This window comes from Leucopleurus acutus (assembly GCF_964270905.1).
Source record: "Leucopleurus acutus genome assembly, chromosome: 18".
In the NCBI taxonomy this organism is placed as follows: domain Eukaryota; kingdom Metazoa; phylum Chordata; class Mammalia; order Artiodactyla; family Delphinidae; genus Leucopleurus; species Leucopleurus acutus.
The window spans coordinates 9,044,574-9,065,138 of NC_139160.1; the positions used below are offsets into that span (position 1 = coordinate 9,044,574).

At 34.3% G+C, this 20,565-nt stretch overlaps 1 protein-coding gene across 5 annotated transcripts in view; it reads left to right on the plus strand.

Moving 5' to 3' along the window:
* PDS5B (PDS5 cohesin associated factor B) overlaps positions 1 to 20,565 on the plus strand; it is a 203,084-nt gene that overhangs the window by 115,780 nt on the left and 66,739 nt on the right. For all 5 annotated transcript variants that reach the window (XR_014326931.1, XM_082859730.1, XM_082859731.1 and 2 more), the window contains exons 14-18: positions 5,829 to 5,910; positions 9,225 to 9,273; positions 11,546 to 11,685; positions 13,224 to 13,339; positions 18,778 to 18,883. Coding sequence is in view for 4 of the 5 variants with exons in the window: in XM_082859730.1 (XP_082715856.1) it covers positions 5,829 to 5,910; positions 9,225 to 9,273; positions 11,546 to 11,685; positions 13,224 to 13,339; positions 18,778 to 18,883 (493 nt within the window). In the remaining variant the exon portion in view is untranslated. The remainder of the gene's footprint in view (positions 1 to 5,828; positions 5,911 to 9,224; positions 9,274 to 11,545; positions 11,686 to 13,223; positions 13,340 to 18,777; positions 18,884 to 20,565) is intronic.

The window sequence follows — 20,565 nt, forward strand, 5'->3', positions numbered from 1 at the left end:
TGGAATCTTTTAGGATTTAGTTTTTCTCTCTCCAGATTTTCATATTGTTGTCTCAAGAAATGCTGATGTACCTTTTGTTTTTGTTTGTATTCCTTAAGGCATTAGAAAGGTCCATATTGTGAAATTAGTACTTTCTTATTTTCACCTGATACTGATTTGAATTATAGAGTAGGGCAGTAGGATACATATTTTTGTGCTGCATAGCCTCAACATGGTGTTATAGTTTGATATAAAGGTAAGCACAAATACATTTTTATGACCATGTTTCATTCAAAAAGTGCTTTTGTATGGCTTTGTAGGGAATTGGCATTTTGGACATGGGAGAGACATTGCTAATTGAATCGTACTGAGGCTTAGGAAATTGAGGCCTAGAGATGGATATGCTCTAGGTTTCAGAAAGTTTAGATCATCAGTATTCCAGTGAATGTGTAACTTAATCCCCAGCTAATGGGGATTAAATATTCAGAAATTAGAAGTATACGGAGCTGTATATAATTTTCATTGCTACCACAGCTTAATGGGACTTGTAACTGCACTTCCCACATGGAAATTATTATGTATGCTATTTATATCTTTCATAGGAATGTTGAGAAAAAGGGTTGTAGGGGGAGAAATGTACATTTCTTGATACCCACTGTACTTCAGGCACAGGAATATGTGTTAACTGTGGCTGCTTTTCTGCTACAATTGGCAGAGTTGAGTAGTTTCAACAGGGACCTTATGACCCACAAAGCATATAATATTTACTTTCTGGCCTTTTATAGGAAAAGCTTGGAAACTCGTAGTATAAATGATTTTTTTTTCTGTTTTACACATGATGAGCTGAATCCCACAGAGATCAATGAGCTTGCACAAAATTACACAAGTAATAAGAGACAAAGCCAGAATTTTTTTTTTTTTTTTTTGCGGTACGTGGGCCTCTCACTGCTGTGGCCTCTCCCGTTGCGGAGCACAGGCTCCGGACGCGCAGGCTCAGCGGCCATGGCTCATGGGCCCAGCCACTCCGCAGCATGTGGGATCTTCCCGGACTGAGGGCACGAACCCGTGTCCCCTGCATCGGCAGGCGGACTCTCAACCACTGTGCCACCAGGGAAGCCCCAAAGCCAGAATTTGAACTCAGTTCTTCCTGGTTCCAAAGCTCATTCTTTCTCCACTGCGTATAGTAAAATATGTTACCTCTGTAATTAATTGTAAAACATAAAATTTTCATATGCTAGCATCTGTGGAATTGTAATGCATCCTTTTCTTCATGGTGCAGTTGATGGCCTCTTAGAATGGATGAGATAGGATATGTATATATCCCATTTGAAACAACCTATTTAAATCACACCCAATCTGGACTCCTTGACTCAGTTCAACTGTCATTCAGGAGTAAAAATGAATTAAAGACACTTGCAAGCAAAAAATGAGAGTTCACCACTCATAAATCCTACTTGAAAAAATTACTAAAGAATAAAAAAGGAAATTGAATCCAGAAGGAAGGAATAGGATAAAATTTTCTTTACAAGGGGTTGGGGTCTGGATTAAAAAGTAGGTTATCATCTAGGCTGATATTGTGCCAGTGTACACCACTGCAATGATATGTGAACTCTCTTGAGAGTCCCTGGGATACCCTGCCCCATGCCAGGGTAGACCCTGTCAGATAACAACATGTTAAGATGGCAGGTAAAGTGTTCTAATGTTCTTTTGTCATATAAGAGTGAGGACAGACATGTTGATTAATTAGACCATGAATCAAGTGTGCATATTAAAACTTTGAGTCACCCCTAAAAAAATAGAATTCGAATGTATAACTTCTAAACCCATAGGAGCAAAAAATTAATGAAAACCTTAATACCAGAAGTGGAAAAGAAAATAAAAAATAATTGAAAATAGAATACACAAAACATAAATAGCAGTTTCAAAACTAAATATTTTTATCAGATATCATTCATCACTTAAATGACAAGTCCATTTGATTGAATTAAAAAGAAAAAATGGTGACATAGGAGATATACTGGAAGATAATGTCATGGAAAAGCTGAAAGTAATTTCCAATCTGTGGATCAATTGATTCTACAGAAATGGTTGGTGAGTGAATGAGTATTTATCTCTTTTAAGTTAAAATACTTAAAAGAGAGAGAGAGAGAGGTAATGTTTTTAAAATTACTTTTTATTTTAATCAACTTCTTGGAATTAAGTGACCAACTATACACCTAATGCTTCTTAACATTTTATTACTTACACTTTAACTTTACATTTATCTGTGATTATTTTCTCCAAAAGTCTTTACACTTATTATCATGAAGTATTTAATGCACACAAATCATGAGTTTTGAAGCATAGTAATAACATAAAACTATGTATGAATCTACCACCCAACTTGTGAACACTCTCTTTCATCCTCCTGTCTTCCTCCCAGAGGAAACCACTAGCTTTAATTTTGTGTTTCTCATTTCCTTTTAAAAAAGTTTTATCATATGTATGTATGTATCCCTTAATAATATATTTTTAATTTTTGCTTGTTTTTGAACTTTATGAAAACGGAATAATTGTGGGTATACTCTTCTGTGACTTGTTTTTTCACCCCACTCTATTACGTTCCTAAGCTTCATCTACTCTATATGTATAGCTTGTGGGTCATTCATTTTCACTGTGGTACTGAATTACTTTGTCATTAAACCACAGTTTTATTCCATCATCTTGGCATTGCAAATCTGAGTCAGTGCAAAGAATGGACATTCGTGTCTTTCCATTTTTTTAATAATACAAATAGTACTACTGTGAACATTTTTCAATTTAGTATACACATGCAAGGGTTTCTCTAACGTATGGTTGTGAATGGTTCTCAAATTTGGCTGCACATTGGAATCACGTGGAGAGGTTTAAAAAGTACTGACACATGAATCTCATCCTCAGAGATCGTCATTTAATTTTGTCTGGAGTGTAGTGTGGGCATTGGGGTTTTTAGGAAAGCGTTTCTGGAGATTGTAATGGGTAACCAGGGTTTAGGATCACTGGTATACAGCTATGACTGGAATTGCTGAGGATGCACATTTTCAGCATTATAAACTAGTCAAATTATTTCCCAATATGATTATACTAATTTATACTCTTACTCCAAAACATTATCAGGCATCTTATTTTTTGCCAATCTTTTGGGGGTCACATTTTTTCTCATTTTTTTCATTGGCCTGAATACTAATAATATTGATGTTTTACTTAATGTTTCTAATTTCACCACAGTCCTCTGTATATAATACTCTGTATTATAACACCTGTCCTACTTCATTCATTTACCTTACCATTCTAGCCCAGAAAGTCATTTGAATTTTTGTGACCTCTAATTAGTTTGAAAAGTATTTTAAAATAGCTGCTTAGGGGGCTTCCCTGGTGGCGCAGTGGTTGAGAGTCCGCCTGCCGATGCAGGGGACACGGGTTCGTGCCCCAGTCCAGGAAGATCCCACATGCCGCAGAGCGGCTAGGCTCGTGAGCCATGGCCGCTGAGCCTGCGCGTCCAGAGCCTGTGCTCCGCAATGGGAGAGGCCACAATGGTGAGAAGCCCGCGTACCGCAAAGGGAAAAAAAAAAAAAAAAAAAAAAAAAAAATAAATAAATAGCTGCTTGGCAGGCGGGTTCCTGCTAAGAACTTGTTTGGTAAGGATTTTTCTTATTTACTGAAAGAGCCATATATTTTATTCTATATCTGTGTTCTTTTGGGGAAGACAAAATACTTCCTATATTTTAGACTTTTTGATGTGTACCCACTTTTGGGTAAGTCCCTAGGTTAACTGTAAGTATACTGATTACTGGAAAGGAGAATAGAGGCAAGCTTGGGTACTGTCTGATCATGGTGTGTATTTCTACCTCCCCCAAGTTCCCCAGAACAACTGTCAGTGACAAGAGTAAGTGGTAGTATCAGGTGTCCTGGTTGTGATCTTCTCTTTCATTGATCAGGCTCTCATCTAGACAGTTTTGAACTGTGGAGTCTGATGGGTAATTTGCCAGTTGGGAGTAGAAGGTTGGAGGAGAGTTTCTCTTCAACATTTGGACAGGTTTCTGACTGCAGCCCAATGGTAGTCGTTTGTTTCTTTGAACTGACGCAAACCTGTGGTATGTTGGTGCAAACAAGAAGCCATAGTGAGGGAACTAGTTGTCTACTTAAAATGTCACTTAACAAATGGAAGAGTATCCAGGCTCTATCCAGATTTTTCACGTTTATTTAGTGACAGAGCTGGAATTCAGGCTAATGTTAAATAAATGGATATTTGTCTTCCTATTGTAGTAATACTGCTTCTACTAGTACAACCTTTTTTCCTTAAGTACTGTTTAGAAAGGCAAAGCACAAGGACAAATTGTCTTTGCTGCTTAATATAATTTAATTGAAATGCTCAAGAGGATGCTCCCCCTGAATGTTATAATACAAATTCTTAGTCAGTGATGGTCACTTTTTGATTTAAGCTATAGCCATGATAGTTTATAATAAGCTTTAGAATTGCGTAAGATTTCATCTTTAAGTTAATAAATAAGATAATTTCTGCTTTATTTTTCTGCTTTAAGTGAAAGCAAGTTTCAAAATCCAGGGCTTTCAGAAGTTTTAAGTAGTGATAAAATGTATAGGTAAGGAGAGAATTCATTGACTTTGGAGTTCACAAGTAATTTCACAGATGACTACTCTGTTTCTTTGAAAATTATTTACAGTCCTCTGGATAATGGTCATTTTTGTTTTAATGTTTACATTCGTAAAGTGTGCCAGTTAAACTTTGTGGAACTTTAGTAACTGGAAGACAGTAAAGTTTAGCTATTTCAAGATGAAAATGCCCCAGTACTGTTGTTTTGCCAGTACCATGTTGAAGGGACTACTATGAAGGAATTGTCCAAATTTAAGCTAATTTGTCTCCTTTAAAAAATGCAAAGATATTTTTAAAACATACTGCTGAGGAGGGTGAAAATATTAAACAATTGCCTTGTCTATCAAAAGAAAAAGTGTGTTTTTATATGGTTTTATATGCTTCTATATTAAATTACTCTTATGGCAGTGCTTCATATGTGTGATAATGGAGGTTAATAGAAGTATAGATAATTGAAAACAATGAGAAGTATTATTTGGTTTTGGAAAATTTCCTTTTTAAAATTTTAAATGTGAGTGGTTCTGATATTCTATAACTTAATATTTAAATAACATTAACTGCTGTCTGTGATTTATGTATATTTTTTTGAGTACCTATATAATTTTTTTTAGATTTAAATTTCTGCCTGAGAACAATAGAAGTGTTATGGTGATCAAAATTTTTGCCATATAAAATGAATGTTCATTTATATACATATAATGTAATTTATAAATATTACTTATAAATAAAAGTATATAATATAATGTAAAATTATAATATTTTTGTTTCAGGAAAAAGTATCTCCATTCTCTCAGGGCTCAGTCTTTTCCGTTTGTGTCTTTCATTCCTTTTCATCCGGCCTGCTATTGAATACAAGACCTTACTCCATTAAATATTGCTTTATTTCTTAAGTTTGTAATCTCTGCAGTTCATTGCTATGCCCTTGCCTACAAACATGTTCCAGTTAATGATAGATTTTCGCTATTTTTATACAAAAGAAAAAACAACCACCACTAATCCCTTTCTTTTGATATAGCCATCTCTTCAAATGTTATTATCTCTTATATTTGACTTCTCTCTTTCTCTTCATGTATTATCGGTTGCTTAGTCCTGTAAATTTTACCCTTCTCTGTCATCTCCATTTGTAGTTTGAACTCTTAGAAAAAATTAACATGGTTGGGATATTCTGGAAGGATGTTTATCCTGTTTTGTTATTTAAATTTATGTATGTGTTTTTCAGAGCACTGAATGAAATGTGGAAATGTCAAAATCTGCTCCGACATCAAGTAAAGGATTTGCTTGACTTAATTAAGCAACCCAAAGTAAGTTATCAACATTTTTGCTATGTGTTGAACAACTATTTCTGTGTGGAACACTTCTGACTCTAGAACCTATGATCTCTAACTTAGAACACTGAAATTTTTAAGAAACTTATTGCTTAGAAAAATTTAAATTTACTATATCTGCAAAAGGTGATACCCAACAGGAAGGAGAATGTGCTTCTGTGTACACAGAATGAAGCCTTTTTTGGTAGCTTTAAAATTAAAAAAATAAAACCAAAACAATAACTCAGCATTATTGAAAGCATAGAAAACAGTAAAATTACACTTAATGTTGCTACACTGAAATGCTCCCATCATCTTTATATAGTCTTGTGGTTATAGAAAGTTTTAATATCATGTAATTATAGTTTAGTATCATGATATTTTTACTTATAATTAATATGGTAATTTTAATGTATTACCTGGTCTTCATAATTATAATTTAATGGTGGTTATTCATCCAGTTGATGTTGTTTGAGAATGTTGTATGTAGGCCTACAAAAAGTATAATTCATCTAAAAATCAGTGTGCCTGGTCATTTTAAATTGCATCCAGGGAAAACAGTGTAGTGTTATTTTTTGTTTCTTTTTCAAGCACAGTGGACCACCCCCCCCCCCCCCCCCGACATACACCTCATGTTCATAGGACAGAGGTCAACAGAATGGAGTTGTTTCATCTAAGGGGAGAAAATTTCCAGTTTTCCTAGGTGTAAATCTTGCCGTTTGCCCTAAAAATCAGTAAGCTAACAGTAGTTGTTTGAGTGGTTTTTAGTGACCTCACTTTTTTCTTAACCTCTAAATCACTAGTAATAAGGCATTTCATACCACTTGTTTGCCTGATTGAAGCTTACAACTGAGTAGTATTTTTGTTTTATAGGCTAACAATGACCTCTTTGTTTATGGTTTATTGAACATAATTTAACCTTCTGTGATTCCTGAGTATATTGAACCTGCTAGAAGAAGTTCTTCCTTATAGTCAATGACTTAAAACTAGTTTTAGAGATTCTGCTATTTCAGTACGTTCTGTGCGAAGGAGGAAAATTGGAAAATCCCAGTTAAGTTAGTGTGTTTCAACCAAATAAACGTGTGTTAGTCAGTGTTATAATGCAGTGTTGATGTGTTTCAGATAATAAGCTCTGGTTAAAGTGCCCTTTTTTGCCACCTAGAGACTTGTTAATTTACTTCCTTTAGGTAAAGTTGCAAGAATGTTCTTATTTGCATGTGTATAAAATTATTCCTGATTTTAGGCATTATTGAAGTCATTAGCAGCCGAATAGCATAAGTGTGTAGATCATATGTTGAACAGAGTGATGTATGAGATGGTAACCAAAAATAACTTTGTTTTTGATTCTCACTGTCCCTTTAAATTTTATTTAGTGGGGGCTTCTGTCCTTTGCCTGTTCATAAAAACTTGGGAGGGTCTCATGACATTCCTGTTCAGTCTACGTGAAATAAAATACAATCTCAATTCAGTTACAATGTTTTATTCCCTTCCACTTTGTGGTATTTTCCTTTAAATTATCTTAAAATAATTAACAAGTTATCCAAATCAAAGAGGGAATTCTCATTCATGTGTGGTGGGGGATGAAGAAGAAACAGAATGGAGGATAGTACTCTAAAGTGGAATTCTAGTGAAAGGAGAATTCATAGTCTCTTATTACTTAATATTCACTTTATACTGAGAATTGTAGTAGATATTATAAAGTTAGAAAAAAAATACAAAGCTGTGTTTAACTTTTGGCTGTTTATAATTCTGCCTATTTTACCAGGAAGACTCTTAGATATAATAATCAGTACATGTTTCATTGGCTTCCTCATTATTCCTTCTGATTAAGATAGTTTTTATTCTTTCTTAGTAATGTAGCCCTTCTACTTCATGTAACTAAATTGATTTGCTCAGTGTCACTCAAAGTGACTCTGTAGTTTGCAGTATTGTACTTTTTTTTTTTTTTTTTGGCGGTACGTGGGCCTCTCACTGTTGTGGCCTCTCCTGTTGCGGAGCACAGGCTCCGGACGCGCAGGCTCAGGGGCCATGGCCCACGGGCCAGCCGCTCCGCGGCATGTGGGATCTTCCCGGACCAGGGCACGAACCCGCGTCCCCTGCATCGGCAGGTGGACTCCCAACCACTGCGCCGCCACCAGGGAAGCCCTGCAGTATTGTACTTTGTTGGTGATGTTTCTTTTTCATGTGGATCAACTTCTAGTAAGGCCAGCACCACCTCTTTCCCCCCAAATTGAAAAACAATAGAAATCTTATGTTTCTAGTCAGATCTATTAAGTTCCAAATATTTGGGAATTAGCTCTTGTATGCTATTCTATTATTCTTTGTCTCTCCTTCCTTTTAGAAAGCTCCTTCTCAATAGGGACAGTTTATTTGTTTATTTTTTGATTTGTTGCTTTCACCCCAATGTTTCTCTAGCTCAGTATTTTATGCAGAGTTGCTCAGGGACTTTTTTTTTTAATAACACCTGATGGAATGAATAACTAGTATTCTTAGAAACATCTTTTATACATGTGACTTTACAGAGTGTATTACGTGCAGCACAATGTGATGAACACATTCATTCACTGAAATACTACCCTGATGCAACAAATAACTAGCACTCTTGGAAAATTTTTGTACCTGTCAGTGGCATCTTCATTGTCTTCATTCAGTGTCTTCCCAGTGGCTTCATGACTATGCCTTATAATCCTCAGGGTTAACGATTTTAGGAATACCTCAGTTCAATCAGAATTATATACTTAATTGTCAACTTTTTGTTTGAGATAGGCTAAAAATGTGAAAACCAACATTTCCAGATTAGTTTCCTTTTTTAAACTTAGTTGTCCTGTTCTTTGAGTACTTAAGAAAAACAAAATATCTCTGTGTCCCAAAAGGTTGATGTAGCAGTCATCTGTTTTTGTTTTGGAGGCTGACAAAACAGGACAAGGGAAGAGGCAACGACAGTGGAGTATGACTTCACTTCTACCTTTCATTCGGTTCATCTGGAGTTTAAACATGGCTAAAGAAGGAGCATATAGTGGTGGTCAGGGCGTGGGCCGAGAGCATGAATGGGTTAACTTTACCTACTTAACTTTCTGAAGAATACAGTGAAGATTATTGTTAGGAGATTTTTTTTTTTTTTTGCTATTTACTAATTGTTTAAAAGACTTTTTTAAAAGAGTAGTTTTGGGTTTACAGAAAAATGAGCAGAAAGTACAGAGTTTACATATACCCCTACCCTCTCCCCATTTCCCTTATTATTTACATCTTGTTTTAGTGTGGTATACTTGGTACAGGAGGTTCTAATTTTGCATTTTTTGTGTGATTTACAGACAGATGCCAGTGTCAAGGCCATATTTTCAAAAGTGATGGTTATTACAAGTAAGTTATTTCAAATATATGTAAACTTTAAGGTTTATTTGAAACATTTCTTTCGGATAATATAAAGTGTTTCTTGGAGTTCCATTTTAGGCTATGATAATATGGGAAAATATTAAAGTTTTTTGATTGATTTTTTTTTTCCCCCAACACGCCCAGCTTTCCTTTTTTTCCCTGATTTTCATTTATTTTGCATACTACACAGGATTATTTTGTGTGTTGATACGAGCAAAAGCTGGGTTTTATTACATAAATTTATTTTTGAGAATACATTCAAATTACTGCGTAACCATGCTGTTAAAAACTGCATGTGTGCTTTGGTATTGCTTGGTCTAATGTGAATCTATCTGAAGCTAATTTCATCCTGAGTCAAAATTTACAATGAAAGATATACCGAATAACTACAAGAGAGCTTCTTTGAAAAAAAAGTTAATTTGCTTTTTTACTTTCAGTGATTTTAAATAAAATGTTATTTAATTGCCTTTTACAGTAAATACTAAAGGATTGTGTAGCACATCTCCTTTGTTCAGGGCAGGGGTAGGAAAAAGTAGCGGTTTTTGTAGGTCATTTGCTTTTCCTCTCACCTCAGGGATCACTGTGTATAGCATATGGATGGAGGGAAAATCAGGAACACCTGGAGGAATGCTTCTACTGAGCTTCCATGTGGTAGTAATGAAGAGTTCTTAGACGGATTTTTGAGATGTTAACAAATATTCCGAGATGTGTGTGGAAGTAATGCTAAGACACCAAAGAGAACAGTAACCTAATTCACTGGGTATTAGACTAAGTGATAGAAGTTTTAGCATGAGTAGAAATTTCCCAAAAAGACCAAAATGTCTTTTAGTCCTGAGCAGTTAAACATAAATTAGTTTTCAGTCCCTTTGGATAACTTAAAGCAAGTGATTTTGTGCTATTGCTTTTTAACAACTATTTCTCTGGTTGTTTGGCTGCAGACACTGTCCCCTAAAGGAGATCGTCTCCTATATTCTTTCTTTTTTTAACCCCCTATCCATTTTCTTACAACAAGTACAGTATTTCCCAAATTCTGTTGTGAAGAATGCCAGTATCCTGCAGGTGTTAATAGTATCATCAGAAAAAAGAGTTCCATGGTCTAGTACGTTTGTAGAATCCTGAATTAAAGGGGTTTTCTGTTGTTGTTTTTCCCTTCCTCCCTGTCTCCATCTCTGTCCTTCCCTCCTCTCTCTCTCCCTCCCCCTCCCTCTATCCCCATTTCACTTTCTTTTTGTTTTGTTTCTTAGATGGTATGCTTTATTGTAGCCTTTAATATGATGCCTATATGTTATGGAGGGGCTGTAAAGTGACATTTTCCAAAACTGTTGACAAACAGTACAGTAGAATTTTTGTATTCTAGAAATATGGAAATGTCATACAGTCAAGTAATTAGGAGGAAAATTTGTTCTTACTATATTCAGTCATCTAGCCAAGAGTTAAAATGGAATTTCAGAGTTGTATATGAACTTGAAGACTGCATTTACTGTATTCATATTTTAAGATTCAACACATTTCTACTACTTTTATTAGAGTCCATAGTTATGTATTATAATTTCTGTTATTAGAAGGATCCTACCTAGTCTTGTTCTCCCTCACAGTTGTGAGTAGCCAGAAAAAAAAGATTCTAGGATGAATATTTTATTAGCTTTCATAAGTGTTTTGATACATGATGTATTAGAAGAGTAGTATAAAACTCATCTATGATTCTACAAGAACTCATCCTTTCTCATGTGATAATGGCCTACCCAGCAGTAACACCTGGAACGTGTTGCTCAGCATGTGTTGGTGCCAAGTAGCATGCGTGCGTGTGTGCATTATCTCTGGATGGTTTAACAGTAAACAGTGCAGTACAGGAAAATGGTTTCTTCTAGGTAAAACTGATTGATCTTCATCTCTTACTCTGAATTGCAAAAGAACAATGTATACAACAAGCTCAAGGGATAGTAATAAAATTGGTATTACTCAGGTAGACATGTAATGCCTTTAAGTATTATAAGGAGTTATTTAGAAATAGCCAGTTTGGTCTTTCTCTGCATAGATGGTCCTTCACAATGATCTTATTTTATGTTTCTAGGAAACAGATTTTTATTTGTGAAAATTTATTATTGAAGGTGCTCTACAATTTTTATCACATTAAATTAAATGAATTTGTAAGTTAGGATTATTCATCAAAGTAATGAAAGGAATGAAAAATATTGATCTCATTTATTATTTTGATAAATTTCTAAAATTGTATTTTAATTGAATTTTAATTTAATTTAAGGAAATTTGCCAGATCCTGGTAAGGCTCAGGATTTCATGAAGAAATTCACACAGGTGTTAGAAGATGATGAGAAAATAAGAAAACAGTTAGAAGTACTTGTTAGTCCAACATGCTCCTGCAAACAGGCTGAAGGTTGTGTGGTAAGGAGAGAAATTTAAAAAGAGCTCATGTTTGGAGAAACCTCCAAATCTTTTTTGTCCCCTTTTGTAATTTGTTACGTAAAATTTAGAAAATATCACAAAAATAACAATACAATTAAACTGTAATTCCTCTATAGAGACAGTGGTTAATATTATGGTGTATGTTTATATTATACATGTATCTTCGTACATTTTACTTTCTCGTTAATTAGTCTTTTGCAGTATTATATTTAGTAGCAACATAGCACACCATTGAATACGTGTACCATAATTTATTGAATGTCCCACTTGTGTTACACATTTAAATTTTTTCCCAGTTTTTGATTAATGTAAAGAATACTTAATCTTTATAGCTAAGTAATTTTACACAGTCTTGATTTCATTTCTTTAGTATAAATTCATTATTGGCCAGTTATCACTGTTGGGAACAAGCAAAACTCAAACAAAAACATCATTATTTTGATAGGATTTGTAAAATTGGTTACTAGTCATCTGACCATTTTTTCTCCTTCAGTATATTAGCTATTCTTATTTCTTTTGTAAATTGTGTGTTTTTTAGTCTTTGCCTATTTTTCTGGAATATTTATCTTTATCTCATTTGTTAGTATGTCATGGCACTGTATGTTAATTAAGCTGCAGATATAGTTTTCTATCTGTTGTAGTTTTCCCTTTTCATTTTGTTTATGATGTCCTTTACATACTATAGTTTTGTTATCTTGCTAAGTCTATCAGCAGTCTCCTCAAGGTTTTTGTCTTTGGAGTCCTGCTTATGAAATCCCATTTTGTTGCAGGTCAATGAAAATGTTTACTGATGTCAGTATTTTTTTTTTTTAATATTTATTTATTTATTTACGTTGTGCTCAGTCTTAGTTGCAGCACGCGGGCTCCTTAGTTGCGGCTTGAAGGCTCTTTAGATGTGGCATGCGAACTTTTAGTTGCGGCATGCATGTAGGATCTAGTTCCCCGACCAGGGATTGAACCCGGGCCCCCTGCATTGGGAGCACGAAGTCTTAACCACTGCGCCACCAGGGAAGTCCCTGATGTCAGTATTTCTTAATCTGTTGCCCATGCATCGTCCTAAATTCTTTTTTAAAAAAGATGATTTTTGGCTCTACGCCAGGTTGACTAAACGAGAATCTTCACAATGAGACCCAGGAATCTGTAGTTTTAATGGGCTCCCCTAATAATTTTGCTTGTTGAAGTTTGTATATCCACTGACCCTTGGTTTTATTCTTTCGTATTTGTTTTCATCGTTTTGGAATATTTTTGGTGTAAGGTGTGAGATAGGGATATAACTCTGCTTTTATTCTAAATGTCTGTTCAGGTATTTCAATATAACAATATATTGAATAATCTACCTTTTTCCTACCTACTTGAAATATTACCTTTCTCCTATGCTAAATTCTTAGTCTGTTCCTATTGATTTGTTTATTCCAGCACCAATACTATGTGGTTTTAATTATTATAGGTTCTTAACATTTTAATGTAATGAATTATTTAAAAATACTTTTTTAATATTTTAAAAATCTACATTACAGCGAGAAATAACTAAGAAGTTGGGCAACCCCAAACAGCCTACAAATCCTTTTCTGGAAATGATCAAGTTTCTCTTGGAGAGGATAGCACCTGTGCACATAGATACTGAATCTATCAGGTATTTGTATATTAAAATATTGAATTTTCATTACTATTAATTCATTCATGCTTTAGTAGTCAATCATTATTGGGTACCTGCGCTCATTATTGAGTAAGGCACTCATAGTATAGGTTTATGTATATACATAATGGCTATACCCTAATCTGTAGATATCTGTAAATAGATCTATTCATATATATGTATATGTTTGTATATATACATACACTCCTCTGTATATATATATATATGTATGTATTTAGTTTTTCTTGTTATATATTTTAATTTAGGTACTCTTTCAACTTGGATGAGAATTTGTCAATCCAAGCCTAGTTTTTGTCTGTTACTAGTATACTAGTTAGTTAGCTTGCATAGGTTAACTAATAGAAACAAATTGCAGTTCTGTTCTCAGGAAAAGAAAACTAAGTGAATATGTTGTAAAACAACATATGATGCATTTTCACAGATATCTGAGAACTGAAAATGTTATTTTTAAAACAACCTTCATCCTGAAACTTTATCACCTGACTGTGATATCTTGGAAAATACTTTCTATTTATATCTGTACTTGGTTTTATAAAATGTGGGAAGAGCTCTTTTCTTTTCTATTTATTTATTTCTTTTTAGTTTTTATTTTAATTAATTAATTAATTAATTTTTGTCTGCACCATGTGGCATGCGGGATCTTAGTTCCCTGTCCAGGGATCGAACCTGTGCCCCTTGCATTGGGAGTACAGAGTCTTAACCACTGGACCGCCAGTGAAGTCCCCGTTTCTTTTTTTTTTAATAGCTTTTCCTTAAATCTTTCAACTGGTTGAAAAAAGAAAGTACTTATAAAATATATATATAGCACACTGATTTATTAGTGATCAGTAGTACCTTTCAGAGCTTTATTGGATTCCAAAATAAATAATAATAATGGTACACTCTGTACTCAGTAAAGCCCCTTTGGGGTTTTTTTTTTTTTTTTTTTTTTTGAGGGCATAGGGTGTAGCTTTTCACTTGTGACCCTCCATAGAGTAGGGAGACAGACCCTACTTTGGATGCCCATTTGTCACTTTGGACTCCTCTTGCATCATTTTTCATTTGAAGAAAGGGTTCTTCAGTTTGAAAAACAAAAGGAAACAGAACAAAAAACCAGAACTTCTATATTAGTACAAGGAAGAATCTGAATCAGACTGAAATTCATTAATTAAATAAATAATCCCATGCCTGCTACAATATATTTGAAGTGATGCTAGTTAGATATTGGCAAAGCATATTTTCTGCTTTTCATCAACCTTCTGTTGAGTAAGGGAATAGAGAGTTTTAATCAGGAAATTATATTATAGTTCTATAAAATTGGTGCAGATAGTGTTCAGAGGACTGAAAGAAGATTTCTCAAAGGGGGTAGTATTTGACCTAAGAGGAAGAATGGAGTAAGATTGTATTTCTACAGAAATGGGAGGAGTATTCTAGGTATTGAGATTAATATAAGCCAAGCTAACTGGGATAGGAAAGAACAAGGATATTTAGAAAATGATTGCCATCTATTTAAAGTACAATATGGAGAAGTGTAAAAGTGTTATGAGGTGATTCTAAAAAAGCATTTGGGGGGCTTCCCTGGTGGCGCAGTGGTTGAGAGTCCACCTGCCGACGCAGGGGACGCGGGTTCGTGCCCCAGTCGGGGAAGATCCCACATGCCGCGGAGCAGCTGGGCCCGTGAGCCATGGCCTCTGAGCCTGCGCGTCCGGAGCCTGTGCTCCGCAACGGGAGAGGCCACAACAGTGAGAGCCCGTGTACCACAAAAAAAAAAAAAAAGCATTTGGGATCAGATTGTGGAAAGGCTATAAGATCTAACTTTAGAGCTTTTACTTTGTTCTTTGCTCTGTTGAGAACCAGGAATGATTGATGATGGATAGGAGGAGGGAAGTCAAAAAGATAGACTGCTAAGGTGTTGTTATAATTGTCTGTGGATGGTGGTAGTGGGATGGAAGGGAAAGAACATATTTGAGGAAGGTTTTAAAAGAACAACGTAAAAAATGGGTCATCTTACTGGAAATGGGGAATAAAAGGGAGGAGTCACAAGTATACGGGGTCAAGTCCAGATGATGAATAGTATTGCCATGAAAAGAATGAAAGGAGCTGGTAAGAAAGGATGCGCTGCTTATTTGGACGCAATTTTTTTTTTTAATCAAGGCAAATTAAATTTAAAGTGAAACTGTGAGAATAGATAGTTCCCTGAGCAAGATTATGTAGAAAAAAGTTAAAAAGATCAAAAGATCATGGACAGAACCTTGAAATTTTTTTTAACAGTAGAAAAATTACAGAAAGGTAAGAAAACCAGGTTATTGCAGTATTTTGAAACTTAAGATAGAAAAAGTTTCCAGCAGTAATATGTGTGATGAACAGAAAGACTGAGGACCAAAACAGGTCTTTGACTTTAGCAGTTAGTAGGTCATGGTGTTACAGAAGAAGTGTTCAAACATAAATAATAGTAACAGGTAGTAGCCATTAGTGCTTATAATGTGCCTGGGCTGATTCTCTGTGTTTTACGTGTTTTAACTTACTTCTTAACTTTATAAGGCAAGAAATATTTTTATTCCCATTTTACAGGTAAGGAACAGTGAGCTACACAGGTGTTAGAGTAACTTTCCCACTGCTGGGAAATAGCTAGCGGCATTTAAACTGAGGAAGTCTGGCTCCAGCGCCCTCTTGCTTTAGCCACCACACTGCAGAAAGATTCCACTCTTGTTCCCCACCAGTAGTCAATGAGTGTCCAATTCACCTAACTCTTCCTGCTAGTGACTTAACCTTTTCAGTCTTTGCCTTTTTATAGGTGAATGATGGTACTATTTTTTTAAAAAAACAAAAAATTGTGAATAAAATTGAACATTTTTTCCCTATGTGTTTCTTGGCTAATTGTGTTTCTTCTTATTCTTCTGTGAGTGGCTTAGAGGAATTGTCTTATTGATTATATGAATGCTTTATAAAGTAAGGCTAGTAACACAGTTTGATTACCTTTTAAATTTGTGCTTGACATTAATAAATATTAAATTATATAATCTATTATTTGTTTCCTTTATGATTTCTTTCTGCCTTTGGTATCATATCAGATGGTTATATTTTTTACCTTTAGTCTTTAATTGGTCTGGAACTCATTTCGTTGTAAGGTGGAGATAGAGATCCATCCTTTTTTAAAATCCTGATAGCTAGTTGTATCAGCTCCATTTATTGAAAAATTGATTCCTTCCCATTTGATTCGAGATGTTCCCTCATTATAGCATAAATTCTTACATTTGGGGTCTTACTGGATTTTTGCCTTGGTTTCTTTGTCTTTTGAGGCTTTTATGATACATTTTTATCTCATTGAGAAAATTCTTTCATCCCTCCTCCCCTAAAATGTACTAGATGTTCCCAAACATTAATTAATTTTTCCAGATGAGCTATAGAATGTGTCTGTTGAATCTTGTCCTACACCAAGTTGTGTTCCTCTGAGATGTAGTGAAAAACACCATTTGTGTAATTCTGTGTTTCCATGCTTGTCTTGATTTTTTCAAATCTTTATGCTCCCTTAATATAATTTCAGAAGTTATGTACAGATTCTGTGCATTTAAAACTTTTTAAAATAAGTTTATTCATTCATTTATTTATTTATTGGCTGTGTTGGGTCTTCGTTGCTGCACGTGGGCTTTCTCTAGTTGTGGTGAGCGGGGACAACTCTTTGTTGCCGTGCGCGGGCTTCTCATTGCGGTGGCTTCTTTTGTTGTGGAGCACCGGCTCTAGGCGCGCAGGGTTCAGTAGTTGTGGCACGAGGGCTCAGTAGTTGTGGCTCGCAGGCTCTAGAGCACAGGCTCAGTAGTTGTGGCGCACGGGCTTAGTTACTCTGCGGCATGTGGGATCTTCCTGGACCAGGGCTTGAACCCGTGTCCCCTGCATTGGCAGGCGGATTCTTAACCACTGTGCCATCAGAGAAGCCCCTAAAATTTTTTATTCCTAGTTATTTTGGCTTGTCATTATAAATAGATTTCTTCTACCCCTCACCCGCCTGTATTTTTTAGGTGGCTTTGGCTAATACAGAACAGCACAGTCGATTTTTAGTGTTTTATTGGTGTCACCTCACTGAACTATCAGTATTTTGTAATAGTTTTTCAGTTGATTCTCTTTGGTTTTCCAGGTTGATGCTTTTTCCTCATAGATTTTTTAATATCACTGGCTCTTGTTCTTTGGTTACTAGCTCAATTGTACCTCTTCAGGAATGCCTTTCCTGACTGCCCTGGTTAACCAAGGGTCTTGTCTTCTTGTCTTGGCTTTCTTTCTAGTCCTATTGTTCCCTGATTTTAATGTATTTGTTTGCTTATTTTTGGCCTTTGGCCTTCCCTCGCTAGACTAGAGAGCTTCATGCTCTTACTCATGGAAGAAAATAATGAATTTAATTTTGGGTATATGGTATTTTTCATTCCTATGGTACATCTAGGTAAAAATGAAACCTTGGGACTGATGAAAATATGGGAAGAGGATTCAGGCTGAAGATTTTTATTTGGGGTGGTTGGAGCTGTGAGAATCAGTTAATCAGGGAAAATGGACAGAAAAGGACAAAACATCCTCAAAGATACTAATTGTTAAGGGAATGATAAATTTAAGAGGACGCTGCAAGGAAGACAGGTATATTTGACTTGTAGCTTGACCTTAGATTTGAGTACATAATGTTTTTGTAGAAATGTAGATGTACTAAACATTTTAAGGAACATTGAATAATTGAATTTTCTTATATTTTGATATGTATTATGTCTCTAACCTGGTGTCTATTACTTGTTTTTTTGTAAAAAGAACAAATACCTACCAGAGCGAATGATTATTTTCGATAATAGACAGTGCATTACAAATAATTATTTTAAAATTACATAAGCTTGTTTTTAGAAGAAAATTTCAAAACATTGTGTTTCCTTTTTGATATATTCTGAATGTTCTAGTGAGGATTTATTGTGTGTCTGTTATGTGGCATTTTTACACCTTTCAGGAGGAGGCCTTTCTGGCTTTTATAACAGTCCCAGACACAGTAATATTTGCTAGATGGTTTGAAAGTGCTTAATGTTGCCATTTATCCTTTATTTCAATGTATGTTTGTCTACTTACTGGAGTAATAACGAACTTTAGATAGTTAGAAAACATCTATTATCATTCACATGTTTAGACATAAACTTTACACGGAAAATACAAGAATAAAAATATAGCATTAATAAACAGCAAATCAGGTAACATTTTGACCTCATTTGAATGGACAAAGGAAAATATCATTTCAAAAAGAAGCTATATTTACTATAGCTTTCTGTTTTGCCATAATGGTTGGGCAACAGCTGTATCAAATTTTATGTGGTTTAGTTGTGGTCTATATAGAAAATATTCAGGATTATTTTTCTTAGACATTGCTAATAGAAGAGTTAAAAAAATGAAAAAAAAATTTTTTTTTCATGCTTTAGTGCTCTTATAAAGCAAGTGAACAAGTCAATAGATGGAACAGCAGATGATGAAGATGAGGGTGTTCCAACTGATCAAGCCATCAGGGCAGGTCTTGAACTGCTTAAGGTAAATATGCTTAAGGTGAAATTAAGTGCCTAATTAGACAATTGTTAAACATATATAGTTTGGATTTTTTAGACTTGAAATTTGCTTCTTTAGGTTTATAGAACCTGAAGTAAAATTTTCTTAATCATTTTTAGGTAATTTTGAAATTGCATGTTTATTCTAACATGTAAGCTAAATATTCTCAGGTTCAAATTGTATAATATAACCTAGTATTAATTATATTAAGGATTATAATTTGAAGCTTTCATTAGTAAACAAAGAACTTGCTTACCCCTACCACAGGAAGAACCAAAATTTTAAAGTCTGTTTTATGTGTTACTTTGTTAGCTAAAGTATACTACTACCTTTTACTGATTACAAAGATATCAATTAATTGTTGATAACATTGAAAATATAAACTAATAAAGAAGAAAACATTGAGAAGCCTATCATTCATAAATATATTTTGTTTCCTTTTAATCTTTAGAAAAATGTACACATTTATATAGTTGAGATCAGACTGAAAATACAATTTCGTATCTTGACTGTTTTCCCATAATAAATTATAAGCATTTTTCTCAGTGTTTTTTGACAGTATTTTTAAGTGTCAAAAAACAGATCTTATTTTAGATGTATGCTTTAAGTTAATTGCCTCTGTTTCCTCATCTATAATGGAGTTAGTAACAGTACTTCTCTCACAGGGACTAAATTAAATCATGTACTTAATGTCTTAGCAGAGTGTCTGGCTCATACTAAAAGTAATAATAAACATTATTTTTTGATTAGTTCATTTTGGAGATATCATAGTGTTCCCAACTACTTTCATATTGTTGGATATTTAGATTTTTCTAATTTTATTACTGCTAAGGTAAATAAGATCTCCTGCTAATGTCTTTCTTTCTTTTTTTTTTTTTTTTTTTAAATACTAGAAGGACATTACTGGGTCAAAGAGAATGACCACTTTCAAAATTCTTGGATATATGTGTATTCAAATTCCTTTACAGAGAAATCGTACTCATACAGTATATATAATTCAGTCAACAGTGTATGAAGGTGCCTATCTCCTATCTTCACAAATTTGGAATAGTATAAAATTTTAAGAGTTTTACTAATCTGATAAGCGAAAAATAATGCTTTAATTTATATAATTATTGCTAGTGAGATCCACCTTTCATATGTTGATCATTAGTGTCTTCTCTATAGTGAATTCATTGCTTTTATCCTGTGTTCATTTTCTACTGACATCTCAATCTTTTGTTTTTTTAACTGACTTAAGTGTGCTTTTAACTTCCTTGGCTTTTTTATAGGACATATTTGATATATAAAAAAATAAAATGTATTCTGTTTAAGTTATAAAGTATAGTAATAAAATGAATACTAATAGAAAGTAAAAGGAATGCGAACTCAAATTAAATAGAATATTAATACTGTTGAAGTTCACTGAGTGGCTTTTTACCCCACATCTCCCAGGTCTGATTGTCCTGAATCTGGAGTTTATTATTCTCTTAACTATTCTGTATAGATTTTCCATTTATGTCTATATCTCTAAATAACATCACTTATTTTGCTTGTTTCTCAGTCTTATAAATACGGCATTATGCTCATACGTTTTTCTACTACTTGCTTGTTTTTACATTCTACATTTGAGTCTAATTGTTTATTTTAAGCTTAAAAGTCCTGTCATGTTCAGAGGGGTTTTTATT